General features: G+C 40.8%; 1 protein-coding gene across 12 annotated transcripts in view; it reads left to right on the top strand.

The window, feature by feature from the left end:
* Positions 1 to 15,286, top strand: part of syne2b (spectrin repeat containing, nuclear envelope 2b) — a 160,036-nt gene that overhangs the window by 125,878 nt on the left and 18,872 nt on the right. For all 12 annotated transcript variants that reach the window (XM_044374145.1, XM_044374144.1, XM_044374149.1 and 9 more), the window contains one exon: positions 10,855 to 11,017. In XM_044374145.1, coding sequence (XP_044230080.1) covers positions 10,855 to 11,017 — 163 coding nt within the window. The remainder of the gene's footprint in view (positions 1 to 10,854; positions 11,018 to 15,286) is intronic.

The raw sequence follows: 15,286 nt of genomic DNA on the forward strand, positions 1-15,286 counted from the left end.
CATGGCTGCTCCGCGTCTCCTCAGGCTCTCCTCTCTCACATTTTAACTCAAAGGAGACATTTTAGCATTAACTTTACTTTAAATAAACATAATTTTAAGGTTGTTTGAGTTACAGTCCACACAGGAAGTATTTGGACAGTTACGCTTTTATTTTCTTCAGGCTCTGCACTTCAGCACTTTTAATTTGAAATAAAATAATGGATGCTTCATTAAAGTGCCATGTTTCAGCTTAAATTTGAGTAGATTTACATCAGTATAGAAAGAGCTGTGTAGGACATATAGTCCTTTTAACACATAGCGCCCAAACCATTTTGTATCCAAATCACCAACCAAACTCTGTACAATTTTTACAGTATTTAAAAAAAATTCACAATATTACCCCAATCTGAACAGTTTTTGACAAATAAACTGTACAGGTTTGTATTTTTAAAAATCAGAGTATTACATTTTGTATTCATTATTATCATTAATATATAACATATATTGTCTGTGATTTCCATCTCCCTATATTACAGTCTAAATGTTTTCCATCATTGTGGACTGAGATGTAGAAAATTAACAGCGGATGAGTGTCTATATTATGACTGACAGGATGTTACAGAGACATGCCTTCAGTCTGTAATAGAAGAGGGGCAGCAGCAGAGAGGGAGTGTGACACACAATAGTGGATCCGCCCCTCCCCTCGGCTGCCCCCCCCCCCTTCGTCCCCTCAGGGACTGACCAGCATAACAAGGCTAAGCCTGTTAATGAGTCGCTGCAGAGGCACGAGCCTCGTGGCTGTGATGGAATGTGCACTTGTCGCACTCCGATTTGTTTTTTTTATTATACTGCAACCACAGAAGATACTAATTTCTGATTGGCCTTAAAATTTGTATATCAGGACACTTAAAACATTTTTAATGACAGTGTGAAGTTGAACATGAAATCAAACCCTTTTTTAATACTATTTGTAGTCAGCATTTTCTCTGCAATAGTCCTTCAATGATAAACAGTAATTATCTCTCTACATTGTAGTTTTTATTGTTAGTGGCGGAGTTACTGCTGATGCAATGCAACCATTTCCTACTGCCAGTGTTTCACATTAAAGCGCTCAACTGGAGAAACAGGGTGGCTTTTATTATGAAGCGCTGACAGGAAACACAGTGTATTTGTTACAGACGATAGCGCCGACCGCCTTTTGGTAAAATGCATCTACAAAAACTGTAATAATGTTCACTTTCTTAACACCGTGTCAGAGCAAGCACAACATCTTCAGTGCACAAACTACAGGTAACATACTGTGTATCGTTGCAACATCTCTGCCTCGTGTTTTTCTCACAGTGTAAACAAGATGTCCTTATAGAAGATAATGGACTTTATGCGGAAAGCCGAACATAACACTGATATGTGAAACCATGAGCTTTAATCTGCTCTCTTCTGCTATGGTTTTCTGCCAGATATTGGAAACTGGCTGCAGGGATTTGCTGTCATTCAGCTACAAGAGCATTAGTGAGGTCCGACACTGATGTGGGGTGATAAAACCTGGCTCACATTTTCATTCATATAGCCTAAAATCACACATTTGCCTCAGTGAGCTTTACAATCTGTACAGCATACGACACCCTCTATCCTTAAACCCCTTGATTCAGATAAGAAAAACTAATTATCTTCACCTGAATATGTGTCACATTCATCATGATACCCTAAGAGCAATTAAGATGAACAAGAGTGAAAACCCACTGTGGGATTTGAGGCTCAGGATCTTCTGTGTCAGACTGTAGTGAGGGGGTGAAAACCCACTAAGTAGATAAACGCGGGGAGTCTGGCCATACTGGTCTTTACAAATCTGCTTAACATGATCAGGGAAGCATTTCACTCTTATCATGTCTGTACTGTTCACATCTCAAAACCATCAGAGCAAGTCAGGGTCCAGATAAAGGACGCCATCAGGTGTATTTGCTCATGTTATATTGGCTCAGGGTTATGATAACAAATATTAGTAATCACGGTCAGTTTGAGCTCATATACTTACTTCTCAGAGACAAACTCAGCTATGTTTTCCAGCACCGAGACTAATCACAGCTAGTGTGTGTGTGTGTTGGTTGGTAAAAAGTAGAGACGGAGCTAAAAGTAGCTTTGTAGATCAGTGCTCCGGGCCTCACTTAACCTCCCAGCAGTCTAATCCAGTCAGGCACGCACGCTACTAGAGGACACTCCCCCAGCTCTGTGAGCCAGTGATAACACACACACTGCAAGAAGCTGATGAGAATTAAGGTGCTGCACTTTGTTTTTTTCTCTGGTTTGATTCCTGGTAAATATATAAACCTTTGTTATTGGTTTGTCTCTGCACAGTTACACCAAAAAAAGTTGATTGACCACCACAATTGGCTGGAAGTTGATGATAAAGCAGAAGCACCTTAAGATACACTAATGACCATTAGATGCTGCCTTGAAACTTGATATACAAAGTTATTATTGTTTTCCAGGAAGAGTTAAAGCTATAATATGTAACTATTCTGCATTAAAATGTCTAAAAACAACTAAGATCTATGTTATATATGTTGTTGAGTTGTGTACTGACATTATCCCAGAGAAATCTGTAATTTTAATCAAGGTAACGGTCAATTTCATTTGGTCGCCTGTCAATGGGGTCATACCCCCTCTACCAAAGAGTATAGTGCACCAGATGCATGCCTCGGCGCTGTGTTTGTCCGCTACAATGGCATCTACCATAGAGTAACTTACACACATACAAGATAATACATCAGCGTTGTGGTCGTTTGACAGAAACTGTTATAAATTGACTTTTATTCAGTTTTAAGTCACCTTTTAATGATGAATTTTGGTTGTTTTTAACTATGTCTTTTGGCCAGATGAAGGATTTTAGTTGTCGGACGTCTGGATCTTAAGTTATCAGAGAAATAAACTGGGCAAACTTTAGCAGCATTAGCAGCAGTTCGGCTAACAGCCCCTCCAGGAAGTCCGGTGCTCGCCGAACAAAAACTCTGTTTGTTTTGGAGAGGAGGAAACCTCTGCTGGTAATTCAGCTCCCGGTGAAAACATCCTGAACGATGAACACTGGAGTAATCCTATCCTGGAGAAGCTGGTTGTTTAACAATGAAGACAACAACTCCCATGATCCCTTGCTACTTCACACCGTCATCACACTCCGTCTTTTGTTGTTGTTTTGATTGAGACCCCTAGCGGCTGAAATTACATATTGTGCGTTTAAGGTCCAAAAAACTAATTTAGCTTTTTCTAGGATGTGTCCGGGTGGAAGAAAGCAGATGTTATAGCTTAAACTTTCATTAACTGGTCTGATTTTTTGGTCACTTTCTGGCAGTGGAAAACAAGCTGTAAACACAACTTTGACACATTACCAGCTTATAAAGTTAATATGGCGAACGTGCTAAGAAACAGTTGCTTATTTACGATTAAGCATTCATTTGGAGTCATTATTAATCCACTTGATGAATGTAAGACCAATATTAACCCTACTTTTATCTGTTTTAGGCTCTACTAACTCCTGAGGGAAATATCTGGCCGATGAGAGCCGTGTGAGTCAACCAAAACAATAAGGTTGCAGCCATACAACCAAAACAAAGAGCTGAAAGACGCAAAAAAAAATACGTCATAGTGCTGAGGGGGAGAGTCAGGTGATAATTAGAGTGATTTAAACAATTATTATTTGTTTACCTTCCGTAGACTGTAACATTAGTTTTTTTCTTCTGTATCTGATTGTGGCCTGTCAAAAGACTTTGAACTAAAAGTATGATTATTTCGACAGTGGATTGAGCTGCAGGAGGCTGTTTAGTCCTGTTTTTGTGGAGTTTCATTTAGCATCATCAGACCTGTAGCAAACACTGTGACTACTGCTAGCTACAGTAGCCTGGAAGCTTATCAACTCATAATGGGCAAAGTGTCAAAAATGTCATTATTTAACCGTTCCATTTTATTTTCTGCTGCTTATTCAGGTAAAGGTTGCATTCATTTAGTAATACGAGATGATATAATACCTTTTAAAAAAAACAGTTATAAAAATATTTAAAAGTTATTAAATTGGCATTCTATATGGTATTAAAAAGGTCTTAAAAAGTCTTGAATTTTAACTTAGCATCCGGTTATTTCCATCATGTGAAGAGAAGAAGTCCACAGAGCTGAAGTGAGTCAGTGCTCATACGTGTTGGCCCTTTTCCAGAGTCCTGCAGTACTGTGTCACATGTTTTGATAAGCGCCGATCGAGTTCAAGAAGAGCTGATTCAGAGTCAGTGATGACTGTGGCATCCCTCTGCCTTTTGTCCGCGTCTCGCCTCACTAGGTTACGGCAGATGACTGCTGAGGTTTGACTTGCCGAGGGATTAGATGCGTTGACACTGGTGCGCTGCTCGCCTTTGTCCCCCAAAACAAACCGGGTGCTCCGTCACCGGGCCCAGCAGCTGCCGTCTGCTGACACGAGCCTTTGTGCTGACGGGCCCTCGGCCTCTGGGGGGGGGAGGGACCACTGGGGGGGGACCACCATCCTCTCTCGTCATTGTCTGAATAAGATGCATGCGACGCAGATGTTTGTCTTTTTTTAAAAACAGTCTCCCTGCTTTCTTCTCGCCTCCTTCTCTCCTCCGTGTCCTCACACCTGGTACAAATTCACTTCCTTTATTGTCACATCAAGGGGGTTTTGTCTCTAAATTGCAGTTTGTTTAGCTTTGACTCGTTATTTAGTGTCATGTTGTCCGGCGGCTTTAAAGCTGACATATAAATAACGTATGCACTCGAGTCCATTAAGCTCTGTTCTGAAGTGGTCGTAGACTTGGTTGTCATGGTGATGATGATGCCGTGCTTTTTGTGGTGCCAGCTGGCTCGGTTGCCACAGCGATTTGTGGAGTTTGAACAAGGAGGTTGCGAGGCGGAGAGGTTGGGTGTGTATGTGGCAGTGGAGTTGAGTTATGGTTTACTGTTGGTTTCAACCTGGTGTGTGTGTGTGTGTGTGTGTGTGTGTGTGTGTGTGTGTGTGTGTGTGTGTGTGTGTGTGTGTGTGTGTGTGTGTGTGTGTGCAATATTTCGTTTTCAAAAAGCCTAAATCCTACTTTCAAGACTGTTAGACTGTTTTTTTTAATATTGTATAATTAATGCATTAAAGTACTATGAATTGCCCTTGTGTATGAAATGTTCTGTACAAAAATCCCTGAAAAAAAGGCTTCACACACCACAAGATCAATTAATGATCAGTTAATCCATAAATCAATCGACAGAAAACTTAAATGGCAACTATTATCATAATCGAGTAATCATTTTAGCCATTTTTTAAGCAACATTTGTAATCATATGTGAGGATGTATGATAGTAAACTGGAGTAGACTGAAGTAATAAAACTCTCTGGTCTCAGTTGTCTTACATGAAAGCTTTTATTCTGGATCCAGGAAGTAAAGTGTACACTTGAATAGAACATGCTTAGCTTTCACAGTGAATCTTCACACTTTATACAGACTTCCAGCCTCAGAATCTCCCACCTGGAGACAGTCCTGGCAGTACACACCAATACAAGATGACACATCGACTGGGTCTGTGGACGTATGACATAAAAAACACATAGTTATAAACATCCTGAATGACCCAACAGAGACTAAGCTTCTCAGTGCACAACTTCAGCATCTCAGAAAACTTCCATCACAGTCAGTAAATTTCCACCGCCCATCTGAAGGTCACCAGAAATTAAACGCTCAGTCTTGTGCATCAGGTGCCAAATATTACGTGAGCATTGTGAATAAAGCCATAACGAACATTTAAAAGACACCTGTCTCTGAATGACAGAAAGCCATTACTTAAACAGAACGATGAAGCCGTCAATGTTTTGTATTCCATGTCTGTTAAGCCCTAACCCCAACCCTAACCTCAACCCCAGTCCTAACCCTAACCCTAACCCTAACCAACCCTAGCCCTAACCCTAGCCCTGACCCTAACCCTGTTAAGATTTACATTTCTGTTTTCTTTCTTTAAGCCTTTTTTTGCCGTTTATCTGTATGTTCTCGTCATTCTGTCTTCTCCTCCACTTTTATCAGTCTTCATTATTCAGACCTGTAATATATTGCTTGTTTTTAGTGCTCTGAACCGTGGGGGTGGTTCGCTTAAAATGGGAGAAGTAGGCAGATGGAGGTTTTCCCCGCTGGGTCTGTCTGTGTCAGCAGCTTCAAGGTCGTACCCGGTTACGGTAACAGCAATCGACAGCTGCGCCTGTTAAAGACCTGGACTAACTTTAATGGGATTCTGTTATTGTGTTCCTGCTTGTTTTCGCTGTTGCTTCAGGATATTACGGGTCGTAAAATGATGCTCCATTCTGAATGAATTGCATTTATTCGCAAAATTTGAAACGTTGTGCACTTTGTGACAAATCAAATATAAAAAATCAAATCCAATACAGTGGACATGACCTCCATCCACTCATACAGTCCTGTTCTGATACAAGTACATGGTCTTTAAAACCCCCCTGAAACAAAACACCCATCAAACTCTCAGAGAAACTGCCTAAAAGAAAGAAGCACATTTTAAAGAGACAGGCAGGAATCATATCACTCTGACAGACTAAATCTAAAGTCTTTACTAAGCAAATATGTGCTGTTCTAAGCTTCTCAAATTTGAGGATTCTCCACCTTTCTGCTCTATGTTTTTGTAAATTGCAAATGTTGTACGGTTTGGACTGTTTGTCAGACAAAACAAGCAATTTAAAGTCAATCACCTCTGTTTTCTAACATGTTATAGACTACAGTGTTAATCAAATAATAATTACAATAACTTACACATTAATCTGTAATGGTAATAACTGTTAGTTCAGCTATTTGCAGTTTTACAAAAGAGCTTCTGACGTTGTGTATCCTTGAGTGAACCTTTTACTGAATCCAGCTGTTTGGATGAGCTGGAAGAGGAGGAGGGAGGATGGAGAGAGTGGAGGAGGAGGAGGAGGAGGAGGATGGGGACACGTGCACCGCAAAAGAGGAAGGGAGGGAGGGAGGGGGGCAGTGCTTGCTAGCGGATGAGCCATCGCCATGGAGTAGCCTCCTCACCGGCCCGTAAGTACCTCTCGCCCTGATCCCGAGCACCTCATCACACACCCGGCGCACCCGGCCGGCGTGGAGCTGAGGAGGCAGACGGGTGAAAGGGCAACAGATCGGGTGTTTTGTTGTGGTAAAGAGAAGCAGAAGGAGGAGGAGGAGGAGGAGGAGGAGGAGGAGAGACGGAGAGCAGGAGTGAAGGGGGATGGGCCAGGTTTTTGTCGGTGCAGGCATGTAGGCAAGCAGACGCACGCCAAGTGATTCAGAGCAAATTCAATTCAGCTCGCCAGCTCCAGCCGTCTTGTGTGTGTTGGTATTTCTGCAAGCTGGCAGCTTGGACAGCAGGTGTGTGTGTGTTTGTGTGTGTGTGTGGATGCATAAACCTTTAAATGTCCGTGTGTGATCGCTGCAGCATGGCATGAATGATGTCACTGACTGTTGCTTTCCGCCCGCCTCCATCTACTGCCACGTCCTCACATAGATGCATGCAACCTTGAGCTCACACCTGTATGCACGCACATAAACACAAACACATGCATGCAGATGCATCAGGAGCCAGAAATAGCACAGGGACACCCTTATTGCAGCATCAGCATCGAACGTTGTGATGTTCTGATTATGCAAAAAGCAAAAAAATTGTTTTTGATGTGACATGTTGGCCGGAAGCAGCTTCATGTATGGTGGAATGACAGCTGCTCGTTGCTGCGTTGGTGTCAGTGTTGCATCATTCAGCTGTTTGTCTGGTTCAGCAACAGTAAATAAATAATGGATGAGGATGGATTCAATACCTTTTTGAATTCAGGGGACAGACAGAGTAAGATAAAACACACTATAAAGATAAGATGGAGAGAATATATATCATCCCTCTCATCCATACTGCTGTGCTCGTGATGTGCAGCTGAATGCACGGAGCATCCCGTCACTATACAGATGTTTTCATGTAGTCAGATAAACTAAAGCTCTCTTACTTGAGACTCAAAAAACAGATGTTTTATTTCAAGCATGTAGACATGTTGGAGATATAAGATTTAGACAGACGGCAACAATAGATACTAAATTGGCCAACATCAAGTCTTCTGTAACTTTGAGAAATTATAATTATTATTATATTAATTATAATAATAATTTATTAAACAGATGGTTTATGGAGGATTATATATATTTTTTACATGGTTAGTTTTTATTAAAATGCCACCTGTAAGCATGCTATTATGCTAATATGCTATGCAGTACTCTCAGTTGCCAGTTTATCAGGTACATCTTGCTAAAACTAATAATACAACAGCTGCAATTGGAATAAATCCAACCTTCTTTAAGGTTATAATGTTCAATATTTGTTAAACCTGTTTTACAAAAGGGTTGATTCAACTTAACGGTTATTTTGGAAGTTTTATTCGTGATATTTTTCCTCTCGGTGATGTAAACGATGTAGATGAAATATAGAAACATCTGTCAGTATAAAGGATGCAGCATCACAAACTTCTGCCTCTAAAATGACCGTGAAGTTTAACACATTTATAAAACAATTTCAGCAAGTTCAACATTATATTATATCGGGGCTGCTCTTATAGACTGCATTAGCTTTAGCCATGTGTGCCTAATAAACTGACAACAGTCATTGTAAACATGCAGAACTGCAACTGTGGGCATGTTAACATGTTAGCATGCCAACTTTAGCATTCAAGTCAAAATACAGTGGAGGATTGTGGGGTTGTGGTTCCAAATGTGGCAACAACACCAACGTTGCTGCAGGAGACGGTGATCACAGACACGCCGAATAAACGAGCAACCTCTTATCCCAATTATAAAATCTTTTTTTGGCTATGAACCAACCTGGAAGAAAAGGCAAGCTACACACGCAGGTATGTTCAGGCAATCAAAAACGCAATAATGACAGACAAAGAAATCTCCAATCATCCCCAAGCTCTTTCAAGTGGTGAGAAATCACACAGCACCAGGTGATCAACAACAAGAACCACTAAAATTTCCTCCATTTTTGTTATTGCACAGATCTGTTGATTGAATAGCAGAAAAAAACAGCAGTGACTGGAGCATTTACTTTGTCAGAGTTGAACTTTTTTCCAACTCAAGAGGCTCAGAGTAGAGATGGACTAATAAATCATATTGTTATCTTGACAATATGAACAGGAAATTGTAGTCCAGAAATTACAAAGATATGTTTGAGATCATGTAGAAACAGTGTCAGTGTTACATAGTTTGTCCACAACAGAGCAAATGTATTTTTCAGGTTTTTCGGGTTAACCCTAACCCCCAACCCCCTAACCCTAACCATAACCATAACCCTAACTGTAAAATGTCCCACATGGTACATATTTGAGTCATAACAAAAAATATAGTTTAGGGGATCCTTAGTTTAACATAAACCACCCGTCCACACTCAGAGGTGGATTTCGGTGGAAGGCTCTCACCGGCTGCGGTCACACGGCGGTGCAGTGTCACCCCTTTCTCTGCATTTTTGTCGGTTTGCGCAGGAGAATGAACCGATGTAGGTCACTGACCTGAGAGCTGAACTGGAATGCGGTCTCTCTCCCAGACTGCACCCAGCTCTCTCAGTCAGATGTAGGTCAGCCTGCAGCTCGGCTATAATGGCTCCTGTTGTTGTGTCATACGTGAGAATGACAGCAGCGCTTCCCAGACACCGTGACAACCCGCCACAGCGCTAATCTGTGGTGTAGAGCTGAGCGTGGTGCTAACAAAAGCAGGGTTATGGGTGTGATTCTCACCGTGGATGGCCACACTCAACGTTTCAGCGCTGTGAAGAGAGGTTGTGTTCACGCGTCATCTCAAAGTGTCCCCATTCAGATTTTTTTTTTCTGATATGAGACATTCAGCAGATTTAATGTGTTTGAACAGGGAGAAGCTGCATTGTACAAACTTTCATTCCAAGGCATGTGACCACCTTAGAAATTGTTTATTTGAACACTGAAATCCAAATTTAGCAAACAAACTTAAACAAAATAAGACCATGTATCTGTCAAACAGGGCTGCTTTTTGGTGGATTGGTAATTTGAGTGTTTATATGCACCTGTTGAGTTAAGAAACCATCCTGTAACTAAGAGTTCAATCACTGTACATTAATGGATAAGTCTGGCAATGTTCTATATTGTTACAAATCCATGAAAGGGAATCTATCCGCTAACAAGTTTTATCTGTATATATCTTATTCCTCTGTGCCATAGACCTCCGTTGTTGTCCAAAAACTATTAAAACAAGTCAGTGAGCACCGTCATGCAGCCAGAAATACTCACTAGAGCACCAAATGTGGATTCATCCGCCACTGAAAATAGTCCCCAGCAAATGCTCTGTTTCCACCTGTCTGATTGAAGTTTGCTTAAAAACTACAGCGACCAGCTGTTTTAGAAAAGTACTGAGCCTTTTTAAAAAAATTTAAACTATATATTTGTGAGCTGTTTTTTAAAGGATGTTCATCTTCAGTAGGAGCCGATGAGCTTGGGGCCTAGAGCCACAGACAGGGTCGGGAAGTCAGAAAGTATTGAGAGATGAACTAACACATTGTTGGTTTTGGTCTTTTCATTAAATTTGTTGACAATAAGAAAAATTGTTAGAATAAAGAAATAAATTGTTGGCAAAGGATGAGCGGCTGAGAAAGGATCAGCTGGAGAAAATGTTATAATAATTTGAAAACAGAACGCTAATACATACGCATACTGAAATAATTCCTTCAAAGTGGTGATGTAGAGGAGAGAAAGACCAGAGGAATTAACGTAACAAGACTGCTGACAGGTTTTGGTCTTCAGTAGAAATGATCTTTGACCAGTTTAACTACAGCAGTACTCTCTTTTTCCGTCTGCAGGGTGAGGAAGCTGAAGGAGACGCTGGTGACGGTGCAGCAGCTGGATAAGAACATGAGCAACCTGCGAACATGGCTGTCTCGGATCGAGGCGGAGCTGGCCAAGCCGGTGGTCTACAACGTCTGCCACAGCGACGAGATCCAGAGGAAACTGGCCGAGCAGCAGGTGAGCGGAGACAGAATGATTTTTAATTCTAATGAGATGTTTGAGCATTTATGAAATTTGAAATGAGTCAAGCACCTAGTAAATGGAAAGGTTAAGTACAGCTTTATTCAGTTAAGCATTTAAATGATTAAAACCAAGACCACCAGTCAAATTGGTTGTGATCTTGAATAAGCTGAGTTATTTTAGGAGTTCACTGTTATGTGACTGACAGTTGGAGCAGTTGAAGGCTTGAATGAACATAAAACTCTCCTTATTGAATGATCAGTGCATCAGTAAATGATCAAAAGATGAACAGTTGTGTTAGAAAATATCGGAGGTATGTGGTTGTGTACGTACAAATCTAGGGAGAGCAGCAAACTACAACTCCCAAGAAGCATTTCAGTAAGAAACATCCAGGAAGTATCCGATTACTTACGGCGTTATACTGCAGGTAAATCTCATTGCTGAGCTCTTGGTGGTGACATTTTGAGGAAATACAGGAAAAGATGTTTGCAAGCACATAAATTATATTTTGTAGAGACGTTATTGTCTTGCATAGAATAATTTAATCTAAGCAATTATGTGCTCAATAAGTTTAACACTGCAAACACTGCACAGCCGTTTATAATACTGTCAGACAAGTTTTTACAACTCTCAAGAGTTAGTACAGCAGCAGTCGTTTTATCTTTTGTTGTAATGATCATGAGATAAACTGTAGAAATATAGTGTCTTTAAAGTAGCGCCTTGCTGGAGAAAGTCATACTGAGGTCCAGCAAACGTTGAGTCAAGGTTCAACTGTTTTTGCATTTCTTTTTCTGAACCCCTCTGTATTTGGACCCCCGCTGTGTCGACAGACTGTGTTTTTTTTCTTGTAGGACTGAAGTCGGTCTAAACACTCGGTCACAGTGTTTCTCTGCTCTGTGCACAATCAACCTGACAGAGTGTTACAGTATGCCACAATTTTATTGACACAATCCAATTAGCTTTTGTTTCCCGCCCCCCCAATCCGATTTCTAGTAGGATTTTGGTCACTAGGGAATTAGGAAAAGCACGGGGAGAAATATCCAAGCGCTAAAGATCTTGTAGAAACACAGTTTACATTAGTTCACTCAGATTCTGGGTCAATAAATTAATCCAGCAACAACAGCGTAACATTTTGTTCCAAATAACAATGACGAAGCATTTTGATTTTGCTACATCTCAATATCGTCTTCTCCATAGCAACAACATCTGAGCCTCATGGATTTTGTAGTATTTAAAGCCATTCACCATAATAAACAGACAGGAAAAAGGGAGCTTTCAGGAACAAAAGTGAAATGATTTAAAACACAAGAGGAAACTCCAGGAGAGTCCTGTGTTTCTCTGTCGGGGAGCAAAGAGAGAAAACTTTAAAATGGGAATTCATAGTGAGGGAAAAATACAGCTCTATCCAACTGGAAAAAAAAGGGTATTATACTTACTCCACTATGAGGCGAAACACCACAGGGTACTTTGAGGGAATGTGAGGGCAGGAAGTACCTTACTTACACACCGGTGACGCTCACCTGCTTTTAAACCCTTTATGTTATGGCCTACCCCAGCAGCGGTCCGCAGCATAATAACACAAGAATAATGTGAGCTACAAAGTACAATCTCAGCAAGCTGCAAGAAGCAGGCTATTTGTGAAGGAGGGAGCCGCCATGCTGGGCTGAGAGACGACAAATGCACTGAGAGCCGAGCCTCGGGTGGGGGGGGGGGGATCCGGGTCCGGCGTGCTCACAAAATTGACTTCAGTCCATTTGTAGACTGCTGGACCACCACTTTACTAATAGGAAAGACTCTGGGTTATGGAGAGGCTCTCTACCAATATCTTGCATTTGTGTTTTGTTTTGTTGTTTTTTTTTTTTTTACATTTATTTATTCAGGGAAGTTTCACTGAGAGGAAATCTCTCTTTTGCAGGAACACCTTGATCACATTCACATAGTTAAACACAGGCACACTTGTAAGATGCTTTTTCACTTTCCACACCCGGATTTATCCTGCCGGTCCGAGGATTGAACCCTTGTGACCGGATTGATGCCGGTCACAAGTTCACTTCTCTAACCTTTAGGTCACAGCTGCTCCACCTCTTGTGTATGATCAAGCACTTCCTGCTGGGGTTGGACGATAGGACAAGCATACATGCTAACAGGTTCAATCTGTCAACTCTTTTTTAGCCTTTTGTTGCTTCATCAGTGTTCAAATTGTCAAGTGTGTTATGAATGATTTACCTCCGCCCACAAAGGATAGAAGACGTATGCTTCCTCTGAGTGCTCTGGAGGTTTTTTATTCAAACACATCAGCCGAAGACAATAAAAAAGATTGCTGCTGAGTTGATATATCATAATTATTAATATATTGCAATGTCAGACAGTCAGTCAGTCCACTGCTTTGATCCAGACTGAAATATCTCAGAGTTTGAATCCTCCTGGCTTCATTTAGTGGTCACAGCGGTGGTGAAATATCTCAACATCTACCTGACATATTAGGACAAAGTTTTGTACAGACGTTCATGGTTCTCAGACGATTAATGATACTGACGGTAGATATCCAATAACGTTTCTTCTGGTGCCACCATTGAGTTTTAGTGAAATGTCTCACCAACTATTGGATGGATTGTTATGAAATTAGGTTCACACATTCATTTTCCCCTGACGATGAATTGTGAATTGATTTTTGATGATCTCCTGTTCATCTCACTCCATCATCATGTTCAATTTTAATTTGTCCAATACTTTGGTTTATGACCAAATACATGCAAAACGAATGACATCCCCATCATGCTAATGTGCTAAGCTATAATGGTAACATACCTGCTAAACGCCAGCCTGTTAGCATTGTCATTGTGAGCATGTACGCTGACGTTAGCATTTAGCTCAAAGCACTCATGTATGTTAATGGATTGGACAAAATATATAAGGGACACTTTTCAATATAATCACTCCAGTTCACCACTACGACCTCAGTAATAAACAACAAAGTAGATTTATCACCTTTCTGACGATGTCAACAAAAATTCAAAATGTATAAGCTTCATAAAAGTAGAATTTATGGCAGAGCTGTTGTACACACATCCTGTTAAGAAAGAGTTTATATGTTCATATTTACCACTTGAATGGGTGATTACTTTTCCCCTCTCACTCAGCTCTGCACTGCCTAGACTGTTTTTTTTGTGAGGAGAAACAAAAAGAGGCACCTTTCCCCACATTAGCAGCTCATTTAATCTCACCTGTTGCTTCTGTTATATCTGATCCCATCACCTTTTAAACTGCAGATACAGAATTATGTCAGAATTAGTTGACTTTTTTTGCTTTTCTGGGAAATTTAACATTTTTTATACTCGCACTCGCAAGTTCTCTGAACTGTCAAAAAAACAGAGTGCTTTTTGCGGTCAGTTTTTATGTGTTTGTATTTTTTAAAAAGGACTAGCAATTTGAAATAAAAGCTATAATGTGCTCTTAACAGGGATGCTTGAACATTTCTTTCTAGTTCTAGTTTTATGATGGATTTTGTGGACAGAGTGCAAATGCATTGATTTCACAAGATGAAAAGGAGGCTGACCTACGCTAATTTTGTTGAGGCGCTGATAATCTCTTGCTAATTACTTTTCTCTTCCCCTCAAAATATTTGTGAGATCTTTTGAAACAACAACAGAAGGAAAAAAAAAAAAGAAAAAAAAACTCTAGAAATCCTCAAAACAAATTGGACTTGATTTGCCTGTCTGAGGAGAGAAATAGCTCTATTCACAAAGGGAGAGATAGTTGGCAGACAGGCAGAAAGAACGAGGAAGGTGAGAGTAAGAGGAAGAGAGGGAGAGCCACGCCGGCTGAAAGAGACGGGGACTTATCCTGTTCTTCAGAAAAGGCTGCAGGTCTCTCCATTAGTGGATGAAGGACGGCTGAAATGACTCCTGTGTGGATGGGCTCTTTAAGCTTTCACCGGTCACCATGGCAACCCAGAGAGTGGTAACTTTGAACAAACAAGAGCCAACAAAAAGTGCTGTCAGGGAGGGAGCGACAGACACACACACCACAAAAAAAAAAAAAATCTGATGTTGAAGTGCTGGAATAAAAGTACTAATCCCACCGCTTACTGACCGACTCTGTGACTCATAGTGAACAAACTTCATGTCTTTGTGTGGCCGAAGTTCAATATGTCACTCAATGACAACTGAGCTTTCTCCATCTGCTGAAAACATTGGAAATGATTGAACATTCCAACAAACACAAATAGCTAAAAACAAATCCATTTGGCAGATGTTCTCTTGGGGA

The sequence above is a fragment of the Thunnus albacares genome, chromosome 15, assembly GCF_914725855.1.
Source record: "Thunnus albacares chromosome 15, fThuAlb1.1, whole genome shotgun sequence".
In the NCBI taxonomy this organism is placed as follows: domain Eukaryota; kingdom Metazoa; phylum Chordata; class Actinopteri; order Scombriformes; family Scombridae; genus Thunnus; species Thunnus albacares.